Raw genomic sequence first — 25,163 nt, forward strand, 5'->3', positions numbered from 1 at the left:
TCCACATATTGCAGCCTGGCCTCTTGAGAAAAGAGGAGTCTGGAATCCTTTTCCAAACAGTTACAAAACAACAAGAAAATGCAGTGTTATATCTGACTGTGGGATTCATTTGCAGTAGACTTGCAAGGGCTGCTGTTCATTTCTCATCTCCTCCTCAGCGATGGCTGTGCTAACCTGACATCTTGCCTACCTGGCTTTAAAAACAGGGGGGAAAGGGATATATATATATATATATATATATATATATATATATATATATATATTTTAAAGCATCCAGGTGCAAACTGTCAGCCTTCGTCCCTGTGAGAAAATTCCTCTTCCTTGCCCCCCCTGCGCTGTTTGATTATTATTTTCCCTCTTCATTTTCTTAACATGCAAAATCAATAGAAAATATTTTTAAAGACGTCTGTTAAAAAAGGGGGGGGAGGGAGCAATGGTGTTTTGAGTTGTTTAATTTAACGCAAGCAATTAGAACCAAATCTTTATAAGTTTCTAAAGATTTAAAATGTATGCACTGGGGCTGGCGCCTTCAGAAACCTATATTAACATAACTGAGCAATAATCCCATGGTCTGCCATTCGAAAGGAAGTACAGGGTGCTTTTGCAAAGACTGTCTTCTTCTTCTCAAGGTTTAAATCCACATTTTTGGTGGATTACTTAAATAACGGCCTTTAATTCCAAGCTGCTTTATTATTATTTTGATTATTTTTTTAAAAAAATGAAACTTTGGGGCCTGAAAACAATTAAGGAAATCCATTTGAACAGTAAGGCTACCAACTGTAGTCGTAGGAGACAGGAGGAATAATAGATTTGGCTGGTTTTCTTATGGATTGTTTGATTACCTTGCAATACGCTGCAGGGAAAAATACAACTCCATCGCTAACCATTCAGAAAGAGCCACTTAGTTATCTGGTCAACTGGACACTTAATCAGAGAGTTATGGACCACACGCATGAAGAGAAGTAAATTAAATTTCTGAAGCCAAGATCTTGTTCAGAATATGTGGAATATGAATGTCAAAGAGTCAGAGCAGGCAAGAGTTAAAAGACAAGGGAAGGAATTGTCTCTGGAAAAAGGTGATAGTCAAAATAGGATGAGGAAGACCCAAGTAAGTGGGTGAAAAAACAGGTAAAACCTGAGCAAGTATTGGCCTCATTCCCACTTACAGATAAATTGGTGTGCGATCCGGATTGATGAATTGATTCAACAGCGGAGCGTGGTTCCCACTACATTTGCCCCAGTTGCATTTCCCCCCTCTAAAACAACCCACTTGTGGTTCACATTCATTCACAAATCGATTCAAAATGGACCCGCTCCAGCCAGCCGAAGGGCAAATTTAAACTGATTCCGATCCACATCTGGTTCACACTTGCGCAAAATCAATTTATCCAAAAACATGCAGAAAAATCAGCTCCAAAAAGATGCGGGCTAAATGGGTCTGGTGCATGAATCACCAAATCGCTTTAAATGGGAAGCAGGGTCATTTGAAACAGTTCAAACCAAACTGTGACCTGGTTTAAAAAATAATGGGAATGAGGCCATTGTCACCCAAAACCAGGAGAAGCAACATGGTGTCATGGATTAAGAGTTAGACTTCTGGGAGTTCAGATTTTGAATTAATGCAACCACAAAAACCCCTGGATAGCCTAGTAGTTAGTATGGTGAAGCTTGATTTAGAGATTGATAGTTTGTAGTGTGCAAGGAGTCTCTGTGGGGTAGAGTTTTGATTGCTGGATTAGGACTCTGGGAGACCAGGGTTCAAATTCCCATGCAGTCCTTGAATCCCACTGAGTTGAATACCACTCTCTCAGCCTCAGAGGGAGGCAACGTCAATCTTCTTCTGAATATAGCTGTTCAAGAAATACACTTGAATATCAGTGCACACACTCAATGGGCATCCCTGAAGAAAGGCACAACTCTGCTTCTGCAAGTTTGAACCAAATGTTCTGCGTCGGATGAAGGGGTGTAGCTATGGGAAAATGAGGAAATGCTTACCCCACCCCAAATAAGAATTATGTCCCTCGAAATGAAAATTTTATTCAGTCTCCCAATTTCTAGCACTGAGCATTGAGAAGCACAAGGCATTCAAAGAAAAGGGGCAGATGGTGTGATCGAGGGAATGACAATAGAAAAGATTAATTTTAAGTGTGAGGCATTTTCATTGTCTCGCTCTCTCTGCAATGTTAGAAATTTGAGGTCCGAAGGAAAAAATTCCTTGTGGCCAGTCAGTATGGACCTTTTGCCCCCTCCATAGTGCCATGCCAATTGGATAAAAGGGTCCAGTGGCTTCTGTAAGGAAACCTACTTGAGCACAAGACTGTCATGATTTGTCCAGCCTCGGACTATCAATAGATGCCAAAGTGACTTTATTATTACTCTTTATGAAGCATCTATCTATTCCCATCCCAAATATCTTGGAGGGGAGGAGGAGTGCTCTCTGATTTTCCCATTTTCTTTTGCAAAACGAGAACCCAGGCCTGCTGCGGATACCATCCTGGCCAAGGCCACCCAGAGAGGAGGCCGCCTTGTTCTGAAAAGCAGAGGCCTGGAGCTTTTCGAAAGACCCTATTTATACTGGAGAGTCCTATTTATGTATCTTGGAAAGGCTGAGACATACATCCTGAGAAGAGGCAATCTTTAATCTTCTCCTTGTGAGTGGGATGCTGATAAAACACTACTGCCGCTTTCCAGGGAATGAGGGAGAAGCTCCAAGGAGAGGGTTGTTTTCCTTCATGCGATGCAAGCCCTCTTCCAGGCAAAAACAAGGATCCGGTGACCGAGAGGCAAGGGTTTTCCGTCCGTCTCCTCTGCAATCCGCCAAGCCAAAATTTAATTTAAGAATTACCATCTTATTTAGCGTTGGCTGGGAAGCCATCCTTGAGCAGAACAGTCAAGTCAATCAGTGCAATGCTGCAGACCAGTGCTTCTCTGGGTGTGTCTGCACTGTAGGGATAGTGCAGTTTGACACCACTTTGAGTGCTGTTGCTCCATCCTACAAAATCCTGGGATTTGTAGTTGTACCAAGTCTTTAGCCTTCTCTGCCAAAGGGTACTAGTGCCTCACCAAACTACAAATCCCAGGATTTTGCAGGATGGAGCCATGGCAGTTAAAGTGGCGTCAAAGTGCATTAATTCTAAAAGCAGATGTAGCCGAAGTCAGGAATATCCCAGATCTTGAGATTTCAGGGCCCAAACCTAAAGGAACGGATAACCTCTTGTGATGTCACAGGAAGTCGGATATCACTCCAAGAGTGATGTAACAAGGGAATCCCCGGTGATGTCATGAAGCAGGCGACATTAAACATTAGCCTTCCTTGCAGAGAATATGCCCTTCAGAGAAAATGAGAAAAGGCTGCTGAATGTATTTTTTAGATGTTTTGAGAAGTACAGTATTCTGTTTTTACAGAGTAGTCGCTGCAACTCATATAAAAAAGAAAGAGGGAGAGGGAAGAGAAAATCTAGCAGCATTTTTAAGCAGATTTATTATAGCAAAAGCTTTCATGGGTTGATACCTTTCCTTTACCTTTTTATTCGCGACATAAAACATTACCCCTGAATATTTGCAGATTTCTTTCTCTCTCACTCAGTTACAAACTTTCTTGCTTTCCAAAGCTTTGGGAATTTTAGTTACTTTGGTTTCCTCATCTTGGTACATTTTGATTGTATGTATTTGATAACTTGTTTTTCCCCCATTGTATTACTTTGGGCTTTATAGGTGCATTTGGATAGCTTGTTATACAACTGTAACATGTTGGTTTTACATTTGTATTACTCCTTTCCTTCCTCATATTGCTTTAAAAAAAATTAGATTGCATTCCTTTGTGAGAACTAGCTGCCTCTTTGAGTTTTTTACTCATTGAAGGGCTGTGCATTTTGATGGCACTATATTCCTAAATGACAACAGGCTTGCGTGGCTGTCTCTTTGAAAATTGCAACTAATAGTACTTATTATAACCATGTCTGTAGGCGGGAAGGAAGCTGTTGTAGTCGTCTTACTCGCTTGTGTGTTGCAGGAGCCAAGGCAGGCTATGGTTTTCAGGAATGAATGAGTAAATGAAGGAGGAGGCAAATATTTTGCCTTTAGCAATCCTGTCTGTTTGCTAGTAGGTGAGTAAGTTATACAAGCAGGTTACACAAGGAGAGGGTGGTGGGTGTGTTGCACCTGGACCACTGGAGATGCTGGCAAAGAGGTTCTCATGCAATCCGATTCCTGCTTGCATAACCTTCTCCTAATACAATGACTGTGTGGAATTATTTTAGGCATTTTCTGCAAATGCAGAAAAACTTAGCAAAACCCAGAAGGAAGGTTGCATTTTTAAAAATGATTTGTATTGTGTTTTTGCAATAAAGTGGACAGATTCTGCACAGCAATGGCAAAAAGGAATACCAAAATAAAATAAATAGCGACAGCAACACCAATACACATCGTGGGCCAAGGATGTGTATAAATCCAGTTAAAAAATTAAATAAATAAAAATATCTGTTGAACAACTGTTCTGCAGCAGAACCAAGGAAACGGTTCTCAGCCAGAGCCAGTAAGTCCATCTTGTCCAGCTGTAAAGGGTCTTTCCAAACATCTCTCTGTAAAATGGGAGGTCAGAGTCGATGGGAATATTCATTTACCTAGTCACTAAAGGTCATCCAGTCTTCCTGAAATGTATCTGTTCTTTTTTTGTCCATTGCAAAATCTTGTCCTCTCAAGGTTGAATATTTTTGTTCAGGTCCACCTGTTCTGGAACCTGACTTGGAAGGAGAGAAATGCCACTTTCTTCTGCGAGCTGTCATCCATTTCCAGGCATAATTCAAAGCCCTGGGGATGAGCTGGAAAACTGTGAGCCTTATCACATGGAGGTTTTTGAGGCTTTTTGCAGCTCAGTTCCAGGGTGACTGCGGGTCCAATGCAAATTCATGCAAAAACATGAATGTGTTATCAGACACGATTCCTTTCTATGGGCGCTTCTGCAGTGAATCCAAAGTGACACTTCATTTTGATGAATTCGGAAAAAGTGAATTCACAGAATTTGCTTCCAAGCTCACTTCGATTTCACTCCAAATTGGTCTGGTGTGGAATGCAACTTTGCTTCTGCTCTGGTACACCTCTGCAACCCCTCTGGTTGCAAATTTCCCATGATGCAGCTCTGCAACTTTCCCCCATTTCCTTTCGGTGGTCCTTTCACTTTCAGGACAACTTTCAGGGCAACTCATTTTTTGAGAATATATATATGTGTGTGTATGTGCATGAATGTGAATATACAGATATGTCTGTCTATCTGTCTGTCTGTCTATGTGTGTGTGTGTGTGTGTGTTGAAATTGCTGAAATGGAAGGGAAAATAAAAAGGGGGATGAAGAAGACACAGAAAGATTCACGAGGCAAATATTCACGCTATCACACAATTACGCGAAACAGGGAAGAAGAACTTGCACCCCTTTTTACCCCAAAACGTACAAGGTCACGATGCGTTCAGATCCCCACTGAGCATGCACAAGGGTGCCAATTTAACTGCCATCCACCGGCCTGAGAGGAAGGAGACTGCGCCCTCCATAACTGCCATCCGCCGGCCTGAGAGGGAGTTCACCAGGCAGGTCCAGTTCCATCAGGACTAGCCTGGAAGAAGGAAGAGCCCTCCCTCCAGTCCATCTGCCTTGGTCCAGGCCTCAGAGGGAGAGAAGAACCACTGGACCTCATCCCCTTTCCCTCCACCATTCCCTTCTCCTTTTGTGTCGTGTCTTTTAGATTGTAAGCTTGAGGGCAGGGAACTGTCTGATTAAAAATAATAATTGTAAGCCGCCCTGAGAGCCATTAGGGCTGAAGGGCGGGGTATAAATATCTAAATAAATAAATTTAAATCATTGAATCTGCATTGTATGTACTGGTGTGGTAATACAACGTGCACTTACTCTGCTTTGCGTGAATCCACATCACGTGACTTGCCTTGGATTTGATTCCCCCTCGATTTGAAAGGGCAACGGAAGGGCAACCAGGTGTGATAAAACATTCACATTATAATGTGAATTCGCATAGCTGAAGCAAGAGTCACCCTGGATCTGAGCTGGATAAACCTTTGTGTGATAAACACCTGTATCTCCCACCATGAGTCTGTCCAAATTTTAGGACCCCAGGGACCACCTGCAGCCCTTGGACACCCCTTTGCCTCTTCCTGCTTCAGTATGTCCTGGAATTCATGTTTCAGTGTCAATGTTCCATTTATTTTATTGTAACTTTTCCAGCCTCCGAAAATAAAAAAGGGGAACTACTCACAGGAAGGGACCTCTGAGCCCTGCCTTTATTTTATCAGCATTTGAGGAAGAAAAAATGCAGCCTGGTTTTATGGAGATTTTGGTTCGATGTAACTGCTCTGGACAGGGAGGCATTTTTTGCCTGAGAAGTGATGGATGCTTTTATAACCAAATCCCTAAAAAACATCCTGAGCTGGGACTGTAAGGAGAGTTCAAAGAGGACTGGGTTTCACTGGCATCTAATAAAACAAGCCATATTTCTCATGAAGTTTTTACAAAGAGCAGATAAGTTACCAGGGAAAGCAAATAGTGTATAGAGGAATTTTCTCTTTCAACCCATTTCTCCTCCCTGGGTTTAAACATCTCTCTATAAGAGACCCCTGGCTCCTCTCTTCCTTCCCAAAGAAGCGAAATCAGGTGAGTTTGGGCTATTTTCACCACTGTCGGAGCCAGTGCTAGGCCTCCGTACGAGTTAAAGATCAAGCAAATTACAATAGTTAGTGCTAGTGTCTTACACCTGTGTAGGTTCCTCCATGATGGGCAGTTTGATTTGATGCGCAACATCCGTACTCAGGTCAAGATTGTAGAAGTAGGGCTGTGTCAGTGGTGCCATTGTGCATGGAGATGCTGAGGCAGGTGGAGATGCTCATTTGTGGTGGGTCTTCTTCTCCGGCCATCCCTAAAAAGAGACCTGAGGGCTCCTTGCTGGGGATGCTTTAGCTGGACATCTTGCCCTGAGTAGACATGATGACCTCTGGGGGTCCTGTCCAACTCTAGGATTCCTTTGCTAGGCAGAGCATGAAACATTTTGACTCCTTCCAATGCTGAGCTTCAGGTTGCAACCAGTCTCTCTCCTCTCTCCCCAGGCCCTGGGGTGCGGATGCGTCGCCCAATCTGTCCTTAGCGGAGGGGCCTTGGGAGGACCACAGGTGGCTTCTGTCGGTTTCGCCATGGCGGTCGTCATTGCCATATATGTGGCCGGAGGGGTTTCTGGTAAGCTGGCTATTTCACTCCTAGAGAAATCTGTAGTAATGTCTGCGGTTCAAACTAGGCCCTCTTTCACACTCCACCATCACGCACGGCTCCATCCCACAGGATTTGTAGACTGGGAGGCACTATAACTCTCTGCCATAGAATGCTTGGTATCTCATGAAACTACAAATCTTTGTTTTTGAAAGGGAACTCATAGATGTGTAAGGCCCCAATAGGATTCCAGACAATAAATCCAATCCAATCACAGTCACAGAACGGCAAGGTGGGTGGTGGTGATGCAATGCCCATTTCCCAACTGGTGTCTAAAGAGATTTTGGGGGTGTACTTCTGCACAGATGTGGCACAGTGAACTCAGGAGGCAAGTCTCTTGGTGGGATTTCCGATGTGGGACTTCTCAGCCCTACTGGCAGAGCCTTCCAGAGGATCACCACTGCATGGATGCTACCAATGAAGCTGTGGCCTTATTCATGCTCCGGTACAGCTCCAGACCATCAGGGGAGTCGAGAGATATCAACCCACTCCTTTCATTGGGAACCCAACCAAGATCCCACATTGGGGATGCATTGCATAAATGTCAGCATGAGCAGTTACACAGTGATGTATGCACAATGTACAGCCATGTGCAATGCGTACCCATGCATAATGGCACTGCATCCACAACTAAATTGAAGGCAGACAGTCCATATTGGAACTTACACAAGTATGTGAGACGGTCGGGATCGTGGCCCTCATGTGCCCACAGCCTCACATCGCTTCTCTCCTGTTATGACTAAATGCAATGGAATGACAGCAAGACTTTCAAAATACAAAAGCAGGTTCTTTCAAAAATACGCCATTATAGATCAATAGGGCCTTAGTGTACCTTTCTGTGCTGGGCTTTAATAACCCTTTTTAAAAAATGAACTCTTCATTCCAGACCTTGATGTGCACTTTCCACCCCCTTGCAATCCACATTTTTGGAATTGCTGAAAGAGAAGAATATTGTTCTGCCCGATTCAAAGCCACCTTTGGGACAAGGGGAACAGCCCACCCTCCCATCCTGGAGATGCAGAGCCTGAAAGAAGAGACCCCAAAGTTCAGCCATAATGGCAGGCCACACTCCCCTTTGGGAGAGATACAATGCCCCCTTTTCTCTGGCTCTCTTGGCCTGGGTTTCCTTGCTCAGGATCCATCAGAGGTGCGCCTGGCCCTGTCATGATAACACCTTGACGCCTGGCACAAGCACACAGAGGCCGGCAGCCCAGGGACCCTCTCGCCCCACATCTCCCCCCATGTCTCACAGAGAAACAGAGAGACAGACAGAGCAAGGCTGCCCTTATCAGGAATGTTTCAGGGAAGCCAAAGGCCTTGTCTCTCTCTGAAGGCTGCACTGATCAACCTTTGCCACAGACCGACAAACACCATGCCCTCCTCTCTTGGGAAAACAGGACACTGAGCAAAAAATAATGATTATTCCTCACCCTTTGGTTACTATCTTGGTGTATTTCTCATATTTTTATTTTAGTATACAGGGTTTTTTTTTTTTTGGGGGGTGTTTGTTTTTACAGCTGACATGCCCTCCTCCCATCCTTCCCACCAAAGGAAACTTGATTTAAAGGGGGGGGGGGGGACCTGCAAAAGTGGGTTGTTTTACACACGACATTCAAGGTTAAGCCAAACAGAAATTAGATATAACCCTTAAAAGCATGGTTTTTTTCAGATGACATTTGTGTCAATGAGGAATGACACAACATTAATCTGAACACAAGTCGACAAAACCTGTTCCTTTTTACTTTCAGGAACTTCCCAAAGTAAAAAGGAATGTGTTTTGTCAACTTTGCATTCGGATTAATGTCATTATTCCTCCTTGATGCATCTGAAAAACAATCCACAAAAATGAGTGTTTTACAGATTTTAACATCCCATTTCTGCACAAAATTTAACCACTTTGCCTTCAATTTGCCTCCATGTGATAAAGTCCTAAGAAACCTTAATACATTCTAATATATTCTAAACACAAACCTATTTCAATAGACTGGCTACTCTTATTACAAAGTTACAATTCTTATTACTGTCAATAGTCTTAGTTGAATATAATAATAATAATAATAATAATAATAATAATAATTTGTATTCCACTTTTTCACAAAGGAATCAAAGTGGATTCCAACAGTATAAATATAACATTGAACAATTAAAAATTACAATTTAAAAACCCCCAAACCCCAACCCTCCCTCCAATCATAAAAACAGTGATCAACCCATAAAGAGAGATTAAACATCCAAAAGTTTAAAACTGTCCAATAGGAATACACTAAAATTTAGGGCAAATTAGTGCTAGAAATGAGTCTTCCTCTAGAGGAGGGGGGCAGGGGTGATGGTATCAATCAATTTTTATATTGGTATCAACAGAGGGGGAGGCAAGCCTAATGGATCTCATAGATCTAACCTAGTCTGGAAAGGCCTGCCGGAAGAGATCGGCAGTTGTACTTTATAGTTGTACTGTATATCATAATACTATTACACAAGTACACTTGTTAACATAATCCCATTGCCTACATCTCCATAAGATATCCAGGGTCAGGGTAAATGGTCATCCAAGTATAGTCCCACCTACAAGAAAACCCCATGATAGGTTCACATTAGGCTCACCATAAACCGAAAATGACTTGAAGGTACACAACCACAAGAATAGCACTTTTATCCAATGCCGAGCCCTACAGGATTGCAGCAGAGATGTCTTTGGAGAAGGACGGAACTATTGGGCGACTGTTATCCTTGCAGCTGTTTTAAATAGAGATTCCCTCTTTTCTTCTGGATCATTTGTTTCTGCATCGTGACCATCCTTGGCCCCTTCCTTTCTCGTTTCCTTTCAGGTGGCCACATCAACCCTGCTGTTTCATTCGCCATGTGCCTGACGGGAAAGATGACATGGGTCCGCTTTCCTATTTATGTCCTGGCACAATTTCTGGGGGCCTTCGCTGGAGCCGCTGCAGTCTTTGGCATCAACTATGGTAAGCGGAAATAACCTGCTTTTCCCCCCATAGGATATTGTCCAAATAAATTCAAACATCATGTGTCATTAGAAAAAATCTCCTTGTGAAATTTGAAATTTGTAACTAGAAACCCATTCTATTTCAGTGGAGAGTAAAAATGGTGGCACAGGCAGAACCAGGCCAGTTTCAGGTGCCCAACTTGGAACTGGATGACTGTCTCTTTATTTAGTAGATTCCTTCTTGCCCCTTTAAACCGCTTCTACTCCTGTAGTTGGATCTTTCCCGTCCTCTACATTGTGAGTAAGTCAGTGCTTTCTCTTGGTATGAGTCAGGAAGGCTTTAATTTGGGTTTCCCCTATGTAGTCATCAATTTTTTTTAATGACTGCCTTTTGTAATAAATGCAAACACCTTTAAAAATATATGCATTATTGCTATGACTGCAAAGAGGAAATGAAGAATTAAGCCATTGCCCCCCTCCATCCATCCCTCCATCCCTCCATCCCTCCATCCCTGGTGCAAAGGAGGAGGAATGACTAACTAAGGGGCCATTTCAGGAATGCACCCCACGCGAGAAATTTTATTTTGTTTTTATGGGGAATGTAGCACCATATTAAGTGCCAATGATTTTAATTTCACTTCCAGCTGATTGCAGAAAAGCAGCAGCGCTGGAAGGGTCATGCGAAGGCAACCCCAGGATCCTCTATTGGTGCCAACAACATCCTTTTTTCTTTCCTCTCCCCCTTCCTAGTTTTTAAAACATATTTCACACCTTGGGATGATGGACTTAAATATCTGCTCAGCTCTTGCAACTGGCAACCATTTGACTTAGAAATAAGTCTCAGTGTGTCTGTGTGGTTTACTCTATACTATATATAAGTATGTTTGGGACAGAGCTTTGGAAAGTTCCCTTTTGGGACTACATCTCCCAGCATCCCCCAGAAGCCATGTGGCCACTTAGGATTGTGGGAGATGTAGTTAAAAAAGGACTTTTGCAAACTCTGGTTTAGGATCACATCCTCAGCCGCTCTTAATAAAGGTGCCTGACAGACACTTTGCAGAATGGAATATTTTGGAATAGGATGCAAGGGAAATATAAGTTTTGATACCAGAGAAATGGAAAAATGGGAACAGAAAAGGCAGGAGAAAAAAGTCCATCATAATATGCAGGTGAGCAACGACGATTGGTCTTACCTGGCTGCTGAGAAGACAGGTGAGACATCTGAAATATATTCTGTTTCACCACGACCCTTTTTCCTTAGGTGCATTGATGTCCTATACTGGTGGAGACTTCAACGTCACTGGTCCCAAAGCCACAGCCCATATATTTGCAACCTATCCAGAAGAGTATTTGTCCTTGATAAATGGATTTGCAGATCAGGTAAGAAAAAGACAGGCAGAGGGGGAAATATTGGAGAATATTCAGAAAATGATTGAAGGAGATGCTTCTTTACTGCTGGCTTTCTTTATCAACAAGGAGGATCTTGGACTGATGGAAATCTTTGCATCTTGGGACTGAGGTCTCTGCAAAGTTCACGGACTGTCATTTTGTGCAGGAAAACAGCACTTTCTGCGTAGAAAATGCTATTTTCTGAGCAAAATTATCCCCTGTGAATTTGGTGTAGAATAAGCATAGAACCATGAATATGGCTGGAAATGGCGACATTCTTAAAAGTTTTCTTGCAATCAAATCTGTTCATTGGTTCCTGGGACTTCAACTCCCAGGCTGCATCCACACTGGAGAAATAACCTGGTTTGGCACTGCTTTAACTTGTCTGGCTCAAGGCGATGGAATTCTAGGAGTTGGAGTTTGCTGTGGGCCCAGAGCGGAGCAGCTCCGCTCTGGACCCTACAATATACTCCAACTCCCAGAATTCCATATCCTTGAACCAAGAAGACTTAAAAGATTCTGTTTTAGAAAAAAGCCCTGTTTGGGGCATATAATGTGATAGGGGCAACAAAAACTTTTTTTAAAAAATGAGTTTTTTTAACCCATTGGGTGGGTTTTGGAACACCACATTGGTTCTAGTGGCTGAATGAAACTTGGGCCACCTTCTGATCCCACCGTTCTGTGATTTCAGGTGATGTCCACGGCCCTCCTCCTCCTGGGAGTCTTTGCCATCTTTGACACGAACAACCTGGGCATCCCCAAAGGGCTGGAGCCCATTGGCGTGGGGATGCTCATCATCCTCTTGACCTCTTCCATGGCCCTGAACTGTGGCTGCGCCATGAACCCCGCCAGGGATTTGGCCCCCCGACTTTTTACCTACTTTGCCGGGTGGGGGCCAGAAGTCTTTACGTAAGTCAGCTCACCTTTACTACCAGGATACATACTTAGGATCCACAGAGTCCCCTTTTCTCCATTTGCTCCTACTTAGTCAAACAACAACAACAACAGTTTAAGCATCCTTGTGTAGCGCTTTCAAGTATTCAAATGCCTGTTTCCGTGTCCATTGTCTACTTGTAAGCCTTACTCTTTCTCTGTATGTGTGTATACTTATGGCGACCCTGTGATGTCTGCTGTTGGAATCCTATCTTGTAAGAATCCACACAGAGTCCAATCTTCATGTAAGAACAGTAGGTTTATTCATCCATGAGCTACTGAGCACAGCCAGTCCCAGGAGAGTGAGATGAGGAAGAATCATAGAGTTGGAAGAGACCACAAGGGCCATCCAGTCCAACCCCCTGCCATGCAGGAAATCCAAATCAAAGCATCCCCGACAGATGACCATCTAGCCTCTGCTTAAAGACCTCCAAAGAAGGAGACTCTACTACTCTCCGAGGGAGTTTGTTCCACTGTCGAACAGCCCTTACTGTCAGGATGTTCCTCCTAATGTTGAGGTGGAATCTCTTTTCCTGTAGCTTGCATCCACTGTTCCAGGTCCTGTTCTCTGGAGCAGCAGAAAACAAACTTGCTCCCTCCTCAATATGTCATCCCTTCAAATATTTAAGCAGGGCTATCAAATCACCTCTTCTTCTTTTCTCCAGGCTAAACATCCCTAGATTCCTAAGTCGTTCTTCATAGGACATGGTTTCCAGACCCTTCCCCATTTTAGTCGCCCTCCTTTGGACATGCTCAATCCCTCTTCAACCCTCTTAATAGAGAGAGAGAGAGAGAGAGAGAGAGAGAGAGAGAGTATTGCAGCTGATATCACTAAGGGATGTCTTAAAGGTACCTTACATCACAGACCCCATGAATTTCAAAGGGCTGTCTTGGGCAAGGGATCATCAGAGGTGGTTTTGTCAATCTCTTCCTCTGAAATAAATCAAATAGCACCTAGGATTCATTGGTGGTTCCCCATTTAAGTACTAACCAGGGCTTATTCTGCTTAACTTCCAAGATCAGATGGGATCTGGTGCCTTATAGGTATTTTGGCCATTTGCAAGCATTACAGCAACACGGTAAGGCAGGATGGACAACTGAGACTTATCCAAGGGCCGTAATAACAACTGATGTTGGATATTTTAAGGGTGCAAATGTGGGACTGTAGAAGTTGACTTGACAGTACATAACAGCAGGACATGTATAGGATTGCATTGCAAAGATTGCAAACACAAGTGTAAGGGAACTTAAAGAGCTATAGGATACCAATTGGGTCCTGGCCCTGGATAAGCAGCATGAAAGCACTTATGAATTCACAGCCTGTATATCCAGCCACCTTCTCTTTCGAAAAACTACTACAGTACATGATGACCATTGCAGCTTGTTCCATTGTGTTGCAAGAGTGACATCTGGTGGAGACAAGTAATTTTTCATACCGGGAACTGAAAAAACAGCAGTATGCAAAGATGTATCTGAGAAAGCAGACCACGCTGATACTCCAACATCTTTTGCTCATTTAATCTCAAAGGTGCTACAAGATCCCTTTGCAATACTCCAGACTAACATGGCTAGGTCTCTGGGAAAACAGTCATTTATTTCACTAACAGAGCTCCCACTGGCTAGGGGCTATAATCCAAAAATGTTAATTTTTCCAAAGTTCTGCATTGCACAGGCAACATTTCTCTCTCTCTCACTCACTCACAAACCTACATACATACATGTCTCAAGTCAACCCAATCCAGGTCTGCAGTCACATGCAAGGGCAGTTGATGGCTTCCATGTCATTTGGATAGGGAGTCCTCTTTGGATTTCAAAGGAGATTTCCAAGGTGCCAAACCCTTTTCTGCAGAGTAAATTCAGCACCTTGGAGGGCTGCGTCCAGACTTAGTCTAAGCACTGATCTCTCCCTTACTGGAATTTGTAATGTTTTTAATGAATTGTGAAATTGCCAATAGAAATGTATATACAAAAGAAAATGTAGCCAGGAGATAAGGCCTAGTGCAATAACTCTGCTCTCTCTCTCTGTCCAACTCGCAGGGCTGGCAATCACTGGTGGTGGGTCCCCATCATTGGCCCTATGGTTGGCGCTGCCATTGGCGCAGCCGTCTATGTCCTCTTCATCGAACTTCACCATTCCCCCCAACAGGACTGTGCCACATGCAACCAGTATGAACTCACCAAGATGGAGGAGGATAAACAGCGCCAAAGGGCCAGCTCTCCTTGACCTCCCACCCACCGACCCCATTGGAAAAAACAGACTGGGATCCCACACTGCCTGCCCATCCTACGCATCCCAGAGCAATGGCCCTTGGCACACAGAGAAACAGAATCATTGCCAGATGGGATTGTGGCAGAAATCTCATCCTCTCTCTCACTGGATCTGGGAAAACTGGACCCAGCCATACAAGGAAACAACTTATTTTTCTTGGTCCTTTTTGGATCCATCAGCCATTCCCAAACCAGAGTGCTTCCTCTATGGTTTGGACTGCAGTGCCCAGAACCAAAAGTCCAAACCATTTGGGGCGCACTCCAGTTTGGGAGAGGCCAATGAACACCAAAAGGTACACCATGCCTTCCAGAGCTTCATAGTTCAAATCTTCACTAGATGGGGATTATGGGAGTTGTCATCCAAGCCATGGGTGGCTGGGGTTATGGGTGCTGTAGTCAATTCCATATGGAAGGCATCTTGGCTTGGGGGATGTTGTGCTACACGTTGTGGCTGAGGATGGTTCAATGGAGTATCCAAGTTCAGAGACAATCTACCTCTATATAACCAAGGGCTTGGAAACTAAAAAGAGAGATTACCACTCCAAGGATCTCACAGATCTTTTGCAACACTGCTGCTGCCGCTGGGGTAATTCTGGGAATTGTAGTGCAGAAAAGAAAGCTAGTCCACCCAGTTTCATGGCCTCCCTGCGCAGCCAGTGGGGTTACAGGACTCCAGCTTTGCTTGGTTTGTTGCTAGCAACTTGGAAGAGACAAAGAACCATTGCTGAGCCTGCCTCCTTCCACAAGCATCTCCTCAGCCCTTGCAAGAGAGAAGGAGGCACCGCTGGGGCTCCTCTCCAGCCACCGTTCCTGGAACTACTCAGAACCACATCCCTTTCTGACAGGTGAGTCAGAGGCAGCTCTGAGGGTGCCCTTCCCCAGCTTCCCAAAATCCAGCCTGTGGGCCTACAGGTAAGCTCTCTTCTTCCCCATCAGGCCAACCAAAATGCACAAAATACATGATGCAAACTTATAATGTTGGCCCAATCAAGGTAATGATGTTCTGTGGATTTGGGATTTGTACATTGTTCAAATTTATATGTTGCACATTCCTATGTGGCCAACATGGCTAGCCATGGATAACTTTTGAAAGTAACTAGAACTGTTACTTGTGACATCAATAAAGTTAACTTCACTATCACTTTTTACATTGATATTTGAATTTATTTATTTGTAAATGTATTTGCAGCAAGAGATCTCTGTGTCACACGCCGTTGGCTTGTGGAACTCATGGCCAAGCGTCTGATATGGTTTTGGGGCTCCTCATCTCAAAAGAACTGAAAATATATCCCCAGGATGGATTGAGAGATGTGCCAGCCTGGCCCTCCTGGGCCCCCAATGCACCCAAAATGGGGCCTATGAGTGACCCCACTCCTACTTGAGAGCTAGAACATGGACAGGCTCCTGTTAGGAAGGATCGAATTAGGGAAATTTAATTAGTTCAAATTTATGAGAGGCGTGTCCTAACAACGCACGCAGCAGATCGGGTCCCTATATGTATACCAGAGGTCATCTAGTCCAACCCCAAGAAACAGAGACTCCAATGCCAATGAGTTGCAATTAAAATATAAACATTTATTAAAGCCACACAACAAAGGGGATCACACATGCACATACATTCAATGCTAAAGCAAGGGAGGGGAAGAGTTTGGGAGTAAAGGAGAAAGGATAGAGGCACCGTTGAAATATTTACCTTAGGAGTCTTCTCCAATGTGACGGATGCGAGTGATGGGGGAAGGTGAGACACGGCCATGAGAACAGGGAAAACAAGCGGCGACTGCAGTGGCTAGGAGCTGAGTTCCAGCAAGCAAAGCCCAAGGCCTGAGAGAGACAGTGAGCATTGGCTTAGCTCAAGTGATTTCAGCGGAGCCCAAGGCTCAGAGAACTCAAGCCTGGAGCAGCAGCTCAGCAAGCAAGGTTTTGAGGTTTGGAACTTCAGCTCAACAAGCCCAATGAGGGCAGAAATCTCGGTTCTATTTATACTGCGAAACGTATCCTCAGGCTATGGCTGCCTGGTGAACAAAGGTCTTGATGGCTATCTTTTGTCTAAGCTGAAACTTACACAATGGATATACAAAGGAGAGATCTGACACCTTTCAGGGAAGACAAATACCTAGATGGCAGAGCTGTTTAAGACAATCACTCGCTCATTAGGAAAGAGACGACTTCTTTGTCTTCTTCTCTTTGGGCTGCTTGCGAAACTTGTAGGGCAACTCCCAAAACTGGTTTCTTTAAGGTTTAAATCTACCTTTTCCTATGACCATGCCTAGCAGGGCTGGCTGGCTACGTGGTCAGCTCGCTTTTAGGGTAATGGCGGCTTGTGATGGGGTCAGTCAGGGGTCATGATTTTTTATCACTTGGCACCCAAAATTTATATAAAGCCAAACTCGGTAACACTCCCCACCCAGATGCTTCAGAAAGAGCTTTCCTGTCCTCTTTGCCAACTCCTCTGCCAGATCTCTTTGGGCATTTCTATCAATGGATGCTTTTTAATCAACGTCTTGTTTGCCCAGGAGCAGCTCCTGTGCTTGCAAACATGATTACTGGGAATGAGATCCTCCAGTTCATTACATAATTACCTTCCAAAATGTATGTTTGGAGCAAACATTTAATGAAGAACTAATGAGTTCCCAGGATAACCGATGCTAATAGTATACCCAAATCTACATCTCTCACTCACTTGCTCTCCAAATGCGTCGCCTCTCCCTTTCTTTGTGGGTTTCTTCACATTCACTCACACCCACAACCAGTAAATGTTCTTCCAAATATGAGGAGAATCACCAGTTACCTCTTTCCTCCTTTAGAAATTGCTTTAAAACAAACCAAGGGCCAGGCAGAGCAAGTAGGAACAAGCAGAACAAGAGTGGCATAAAATCCACTTAATGCAAAAAGTGTAAGCCCCAGGCTGAAACTGGCTGAAATCAGAGCTTCTAAACATTTTCTTTCCTTTTGCTCTACAACTCCCAGGACCTCTGTGCTTGCTGGGGGATACTGGGAACTGTAATCCAAAAACAATGTTTCCATGTTCTGAAAGTGAGGCCATGGATTAATATCACTGCGCCAGGGGTGGCAATCATACAGACCTCCAGATATTGCTGGAATGCCTCAACCAGCATAGCCAATAGTTAGGAGTGCTGGGAATTGCAGTCCAATGCTCACCACAGCAGCAACCCACCACCAGTGCAATATCGCATAAGAAGGACACATTCCCTTGTTGTGCCATAAAATGTCATGGCAACCTGTGGTGCGTTGCGCTCATCAGGAGCAAACAGGGAAGTGCTGGGTGCAAATCTCCAGCTCACATTCTGCATTAAACAGAAGTGTCCAGCTTCTTCCACAGTGCAACTTAGGCAGGCGCAAAGCACCAGCTGCATCCCAGCCCTCTGCTTTATATGATGCAAACCATGCTTCCTTTTGTGCAGTTTTCCTTCCGCATCTGTTTCTGGCAAGATGGCCCGAGCTCTGGTTCCCAGTTCTCCCAAAGGAGAAGAGCCCAGGAATCTCCCTGCGTCCATCCAAGGGGAAATCCAAAGTCTGCTGAAGGCTGGAAGAAAGCTTTTCAGGGCCAACGAAGATGCCCAGGCCTTGGGCATGTTCAAGAAGGCATATGTGCTTTCCAGCAGCCTTCCGGAGTCCCCCACGCAAGCGCTGTGCCTCTTCAACCTCAAGTCAGCCTACATCGCTACCGGAAAGCCAGATAAAGCCCTCTGCTGTTTGCAAAAGGCAAAGAGGACTGGGGCAATTGGGGAGCAAGACTCCAACTTCTGCTTCAACGTGGCCGCTGCTTACAAACACATGAAAAAGTATTCCTAGCAGCTGAATTCTATCGGAAGGCCATTGGGGAACCCAGCCTGGATGACCCACAAGGCACTGGAGAGGTCCTGGTCAAGCTGGCCTACTGCCTGGTGAGTGTGGGTCAGATGGCGTTGGCTGCCCAATGTTTCTGCTTGGCAGGCCAGGCCTACCGAAAGGCACGGCTGGTGGAAGAGGCGGCCATGGCCCTGAGAGAGGCAGCCAACTACTCCCTACAGAGTGCAAAGTATTCCTCGGAGGACGTCCTGGAGGTCTTGCGGGCATGTAGCCAGCTGTGTGCTGAGATAGCCAACCGGAAACTGTAAGGTAGGTGAGCATTGATGGTTGGGAACCTCCACTTGTAAAGTTATGCATGGACTGCGCTGTGCAACTTTGTGCTGAATGGCAACATTGCATGACTGAATGCACAGCTGGATATAAAAAACCAGTTCACATGCACACATCTTTCTGCGCAAGAGTACCACACTAGAGATGGGGAGACTATACAAAAATATTCCCCTTAGAGTGCTGGGAAACCATAAGAAAAATAATGAATTGTGATGAAAATATCTGCAGTTTGAGGACTTATTAGATGCAAAATTCACACGTGGTTGATTTGCATAGAAAGCAAACATTTTTCTGTGGAGAAAATAATATGGGTGCATAAATGTCCTGGTTTCTCTTTCCTCCAACTTTCCCCTTGTCCTTAGATTCTTTGATTCCAAAGGGAAACCAAACTAAAGTGAATCAAAGTGAATTCTTTGATTTCAAAGTGAAAAAGTAGTTTGTATTCAATCAATTGTATTCAGCCGGGGTGGTGATGGAAGAACCTTACCTTTCCCAATTAGCTCAGGCAAAGGCAAACAGCTGCAGCATCTCCCAGCTTCTGTATTCTTCCTTATTTGTAACGTTTGCTGTCTTGATCATGCTCTGGTGTTGACTGGCCACACATGTCCAGGTTTTCATCTGTGAAAGGTTGGAGGGTATGGCATTGTAATAAGTAATGGTATGTGAACGCTGTAAAGAGTAATGAAAATTCCTGTTTTAAAAAGTAACTTCCCTGGCTCTGCTCTAACTACTAGGCAAGCTCTACAATGATGTGGGGCTGCACTACGTGGAGCTGGGCCACTTTGAGGAGGCAGGGCGATGCTTCCAGGAGGCTCTGGGGCTTTGCTGCAGAGGTTGCAGTGGAGAGAAGGCTTTGATGCAGAGGAGGGCCATCCTTCTCCAAAACCTGGGTGCCATCTGCATTGCTCAGGGCCAGTTTGCAAAATCCTTGTGGTACCACAATGAGGTGGCCGACTTGTACGGTGAGTGCCAGGCCATCTCTCTCACTCCAGATGGGATTGGACCAGTGGCTCCCAAACTTTGGTCCTCCAGATGTTTTGGACTTACTGTTGGCCTACTGGCTGGGCTTCTGGGAACTGTAATCCAAAACATCTGGAGGACCAAAGTTTAAGAACCACTAGCCTGGACCAACACCTGTGCCAACCAAATACGGTACACGGTTGAGATCCGTCCTTTATCCCGTGTGATAATCTCCCAAGTCCAATGCTCAAAGCACTATACCACACTGGCTGTATTAAAGCAGTGCTCAGACTACAATGCTCAGAATCCCCCAACCAGGAAAAAGTAGTGCAGTGGGCTTTCCTTATCTGCTAAGTTTTGGTCACAGGATCCCCCCGTGGATACTAAAATCCATAAATGCTCAAGTCCCGTTATATATAACAGTGTGGTAAAATGGTGTCCCTAATATAATATGATAAAATTGAGGTTTGAATTTGGGAATATTTGGGAGAATATTTTCAAGCCATGGATGGTTGAATTCATGGGTGCAAACTCCATGGATAGAGAGGGCCAACTGCATTGCAAAAACCAAAACCATAAAGTGTGACCAAGTGCAGAAGCTCTCCTGATTTTCTGCAGTGGAGAGAAAAATTTGGAGGCCCTTTGCTTTTGCGCATGGCCCTGGAAACAGCAAAGCTCCCTTGCTTTGCCTCTAACTCCCTTGTGATGAACTCTCTCCTTCAGGCACTTCAGGGGAAAGTCAGTGGTCAGCCCAGGCCCAGAGTCTCTACAATCTGACCACTGCCCACAGCTAGCTGAAGAACCACCATATGGCAAACTTCTACTATCACCAGGCTTGGAAAGCTTTTTCTGATGCTGGTAAGAGACCCTCCAAAGTCCAGAGCCACGCCACACTCAGAAATGTTGATTTTGGGGGGAATTATTCCCATATTGGGAGATATAGTCCTTCAAATAGCCTGGACCTGTACAAGGCTTTATAGGTCATAAGTAAAAATTTTAGTTGTGCCTGGAAACAGACTGGCAGCCAGTGAAGCTCTTGCAACATTGGCAATCTGGCTGCAGCTCTTTGGGTGAACTGAAGTTTCTGGGCCCTTTGCAAAAAGCAGCCTCATGCAGAGTGCATGGCGGCAACCCAAAATGGGACGTGACTTTGGCACTGACTGCATTCTCTTCCTTCTTTCCTTCCCTCCAAGGAGACTGGTTTGGAGAGGTACAGGTCTGTGAAGAACTGGGTGCCAGGGGTCTCTGCCTGGGCGACTGGGACCTGGCCACCAGGTATTACAAAGAGGCCCTGTTTGGAAAGTCAAAGGTACAGCACCTGTGTTTGCCTGCCTTGTTTGCTTGGCCTGGGCGCAGGTGACCTCTGGGCAGTGTTAGCAAACGGTTCCAGTTCTCTGTAACTTCCCAGACCCACAAAAGCACCTTTGCCCCCAGGCCTCCTTTATGGGGGGAAGGCACTGCTTATTCCAAGGGGTTTCAACAGCATCACTAACTAGGGCAGTGGGTGGGCAACCGTGGCAAGTCCAAGTCCCTATACTGCCAAAACTGCCCCCACCAAGAAATATCACAGAAGCAACATGGTATTTTTCAGTGTTAAGTAGTATAAACAAATCATCATCATCCACATCATCATCACTCTGTTTCCCAGTCTCCTGGGTATTGTTGTGTGCCTTCAAGTCATGGTGACCCTAAGGCAGACCTATCATGGGTTTTTCTTGGTAAGATTTATTCAGAAGGGGTTTGCCATTGCTATCCTCTGAGGCTGAGAGAGCAGGACTTTCCCAGGATACCCCAGGGTTTTACTAAATGAAATTTTGGACCATCACTGATTCAGATTTTGTCCACAATTCTAGGAGAGAGAAACTGGGATATTTTAAAAGCAACTTAAAAGGTGGGAAGGCAGAGGATGAATTGGGGCTGTCCCTGCCGATTTGGGACAGTTGGAGGATATTTGGGAGTGCTGGAGGTTATATGGGGCATTACTAGCATTGCAAACTACATCTAAGATGCTAAGGGCCAAACCCAGCTGCTTTCTGGAGAGGAGGAATCAACAGCAAATTCTAATTCCCTTTTCTACAAACAGATTTGCAACATTTTTATAGAAAAGATTTAAGAAGGATCAATAACTCCCCTTCTGCAAAAGAAAGAAAAGTGGGGAGGAATCCAGCCTTCCATTATAGCTGACAAAGCGAAGAAAGCATGTGAGTTACACAGAGGTAGTTAAAACTGTTTAAATACCCAAGAGATCAACAAACTTTACAAGGAGAGAAGAATCATTAAATGTTGGAGGCGAAAGATAAATAAATAAAGCTGTCCTTTAATGAGCCGAGGAGAAATCCCTCAATGCAAGTGGGCCATTGATCAGGGCTGAAGAATGTCCCCATTTCCTCGGCATTCACCTCTGGAGAGGAGCAGGTGGAGAATCCGTTCTGGCTTGTAGTCCAAACTTTTAAACAAGCTATTCAAGGTTCCCAGCTTGGCCATGACTTAGGAAGGTCACACTCTCTCAGCCTCAGAGGAAGGCAGTGATAAAACTCCTCTGAACAAATCTTGCCAAGAAAATCCCATGATAGGGTCACCTTAGGGTTTAGCAAGGTTTGTTCAGAGGACAGTGGGTTTCATGGCTGAGCTGGTAATCAAACCCTGGTTTCCAGAGTCATAGTCCAATGCTCAAACCACTATGCCACACTGGCTTTCTATGTACATGGATGGTGCTATATTATTATTATTATTATTATTATTATTACTATTACTACCTCTCAGCTGAGAAGCTCTTTTGCATCTCTCTCAAAGGTTCCATTTCCTTCTTTCTTCCATCAACAGGAAATATCTGGAGCCCCCCATAACGCATTCAGGAAAAACTGGTGGCTGTCGCTCAATGTGGAGTTGATGCCTGGAGTCATGCTTCCCTTGGCAATGGGGCCAGTTCAGAACCAGAGGGGAGGACTGGGGTGGGATGGAGGAGATGAAGGAGGAGGGCACCAGAGGGAAGCAAGAGGAGCAAAGGAAGGCAGGCCCAAAGGTCACTTTGCAAACTCCTAGGTGCACACACACGCACACCCCTCTTAACAAGTGTTGGGATACTTGGCCTGGATGGCGCTATATCATCTGAAAGACCATATTCTCCCGTACAAACCAGCCCATGTTTTAAGATCTTCTGGAAAGATCCTTCTCTTCGTCCCACCATCCTTCCAGGTGCATCTGGTGGGAACGCAGGAGAGAAGAGGGTCTACTTGGTGGCTGCTCCCCAGCTTTGAAACCCCCTCCCTAAGAAGATCATGATGGCCCTGTCCTTGCTTTCTCTCTAGGAACATTTCTGCTGTTCTCGTTGTGTGCCTTTAAGTTGTTTCCAACTTATGGCAGCCCTATGGTGAACCTATCATAGAGTTTTCTTGGCTAAAAATGCCCCCCACAAAGTATCACAGAAGCGAAGTGGTATTTTTCAGGAGAGTAGAGGGCCTTCTTGGTGGCTGCTTCCCAGCTTTGAAACTCCCTCCCAAAGGAGACCATGATGGCCCTCTCCTTGTTCTCATTCTGCCAATATTTCTCTGCTTAGTGTCTTTCAGGAACTAGTTGCAAGAACTTTTTATAATGTACTGCACCATAGACTTTTATGAAGTCGAAGGCTTTCATGGCTGGCATCCATAGTTCTTTGTGGGTTTTTTGGGCTATGAGGCTATGTAATAGAAGAGTTTTATCTTTTTTCTCTCCTTCCTTGCCTTTTCCAGGCAGCTAAAGACTTCCTTAAGGACTGAAAGTCCTGGGCAGGGTGACCAGATGTCTTCCTTTCCCCAGACATATCCTCCATTTCAACCAGAAGTAGTTCCAAAAAGTTCTCCCATTTTGAGCACGGCCGAGAAGCATGCATTTATATTTATAGGAGTGTTCTTAGCTTTTATTTCATCATATCCAACATTTTCCTCGAACATCCTACATTTTGCGGTGCCTTGTCCTCCTTTGTGGTTAGGACATCTGGTCACCTCAGCCATGAGGGGAAAGAGACATTGATTTTGTGCGATTATTTTATCTTTTCAATGGTTGCTAGCTTGCTCACATTCTTGACTTTTGCACGACACCAGTTTTTAGTCATTTCTGTTTTTAACTTTTGAGTCCTGAATTGGGGAAAAGGTGGGATATAAATAAATCTAACAACCATGTGTATCCGAGCTGATGGTTTTCATGTCAATGGGGGGCTAAATTCAAGTTTTAGCCTCAACTTCCCATTCCAGAGTTCTCCTAGGTACTGAATTCTATCAAAAGAGGTTTAGCACCTTGACAAGGTCCTTTAAAATTCAGGATAAAACTCACAATATATTCCTCTCCATCATCAACCCCTGGACAACATCTCAGCCACAAGATGCTGTGTTTAATAGCCAGAGCCTTATTGGTGTTGTTGTGGTTGTTGTTGTATGCCTTCAAGTCATTTCTGACTTATGGCAAACCTAAGGCTATTCAGCAATTTGGGATATTGCTCTTGAGGCGGATGCAGACTTTTTCTGGTGACCCTAAGCCATAACTATCATGGGGTTTTCTGGGGCTGAATGTGTGGGACTTGCCCAAGATCACCCAGTGGGTTTATATGGCCAAGCAGGGAATCAAACCCTGGTCTCCAGAGTCATAGTCCAACGCTCAAACCACAACACTACATTGCTGCTCTATATTGGTACACAAGTTTCCTGAGGGAAGAGGTTGGAAACCATTGTCTGATGCACAGTGTCTCAATCCAGATTTGGAAAGAGGAGTTACACACAAAGCTATTTTATTTTATTTATTTATGGGATTTATATCCTACCTTTCTCCAAAATGGGATTCAAGGTGGCTAGGTCATGCACAAGGAGAGTATTGCCTTGGTTTGTGCCATTAGGGAGACCTTTTATGGAATCCTCAGAAGGCCAAGTAACCTTTCGTTTGTCCCGGGCATGACTGGATTTCCTGAGTGGATTTTTGGGGGGCAAAATATTAATTTAGGGTGAGTCATTTCATGTGAATCCCTCCAGGAGGGTGTCCATATTACCCAACAGTCACCCACTCCTGGATATGTAAAGTAACTTCTCCTAGTTATTCTAAGTTATCCTTAAGGGCATTTGGAGACATTTTTAGAGGCACCACGAGCAGAATTTCCCAGGCTTTACGCAGAGCTATTTTTAATTCAAAGTAGTAGTGTCCCTGGAAACAAGGCAATTTAAATTCCACTCGTTCTGCAACTTATTCTTCTGTTTCTGTGGTACGTAATATAAATCTGTGAATTGCCTTCTCAGTCGAGAGAAAA

At 44.5% G+C, this 25,163-nt stretch overlaps 1 protein-coding gene and 1 pseudogene across 4 annotated transcripts in view; both read left to right on the forward strand.

Moving 5' to 3' along the window:
* Positions 1–15,929, forward strand: part of LOC149307095 (aquaporin-9-like) — a 26,691-nt gene extending 10,762 nt beyond the window's left edge. Inside the window, exons 2-6 of one of the 4 annotated variants that reach the window (XM_089538083.1) lie at positions 7,104–7,230; positions 10,086–10,223; positions 11,466–11,584; positions 12,285–12,502; positions 14,673–15,929. In XM_089538083.1, coding sequence (XP_089394209.1) covers positions 7,104–7,230; positions 10,086–10,223; positions 11,466–11,584; positions 12,285–12,502; positions 14,673–15,249 — 1,179 coding nt within the window. In that variant the 3' untranslated portion in view covers positions 15,250–15,929. Of the gene's footprint in view, positions 1–7,103; positions 7,231–10,085; positions 10,224–11,231; positions 11,585–12,284; positions 12,503–14,563 lie in introns of those variants that run through there. The other 3 variants (XM_089538087.1, XM_089538084.1, XM_089538086.1) reach the window with 3 other exon arrangements.
* A 2,315-nt stretch (positions 15,930–18,244) lies between these two features.
* Positions 18,245–23,649, forward strand: LOC149307096 (tetratricopeptide repeat protein 24-like; annotated as a pseudogene).
* Positions 23,650–25,163: the final 1,514 nt, after the last annotated feature.

The sequence above is a fragment of the Sceloporus occidentalis genome, unplaced genomic scaffold, assembly GCF_023333645.1.
Source record: "Sceloporus occidentalis isolate IW3139 unplaced genomic scaffold, rSceOcc1.0.p SCAF_9, whole genome shotgun sequence".
In the NCBI taxonomy this organism is placed as follows: domain Eukaryota; kingdom Metazoa; phylum Chordata; class Lepidosauria; order Squamata; family Phrynosomatidae; genus Sceloporus; species Sceloporus occidentalis.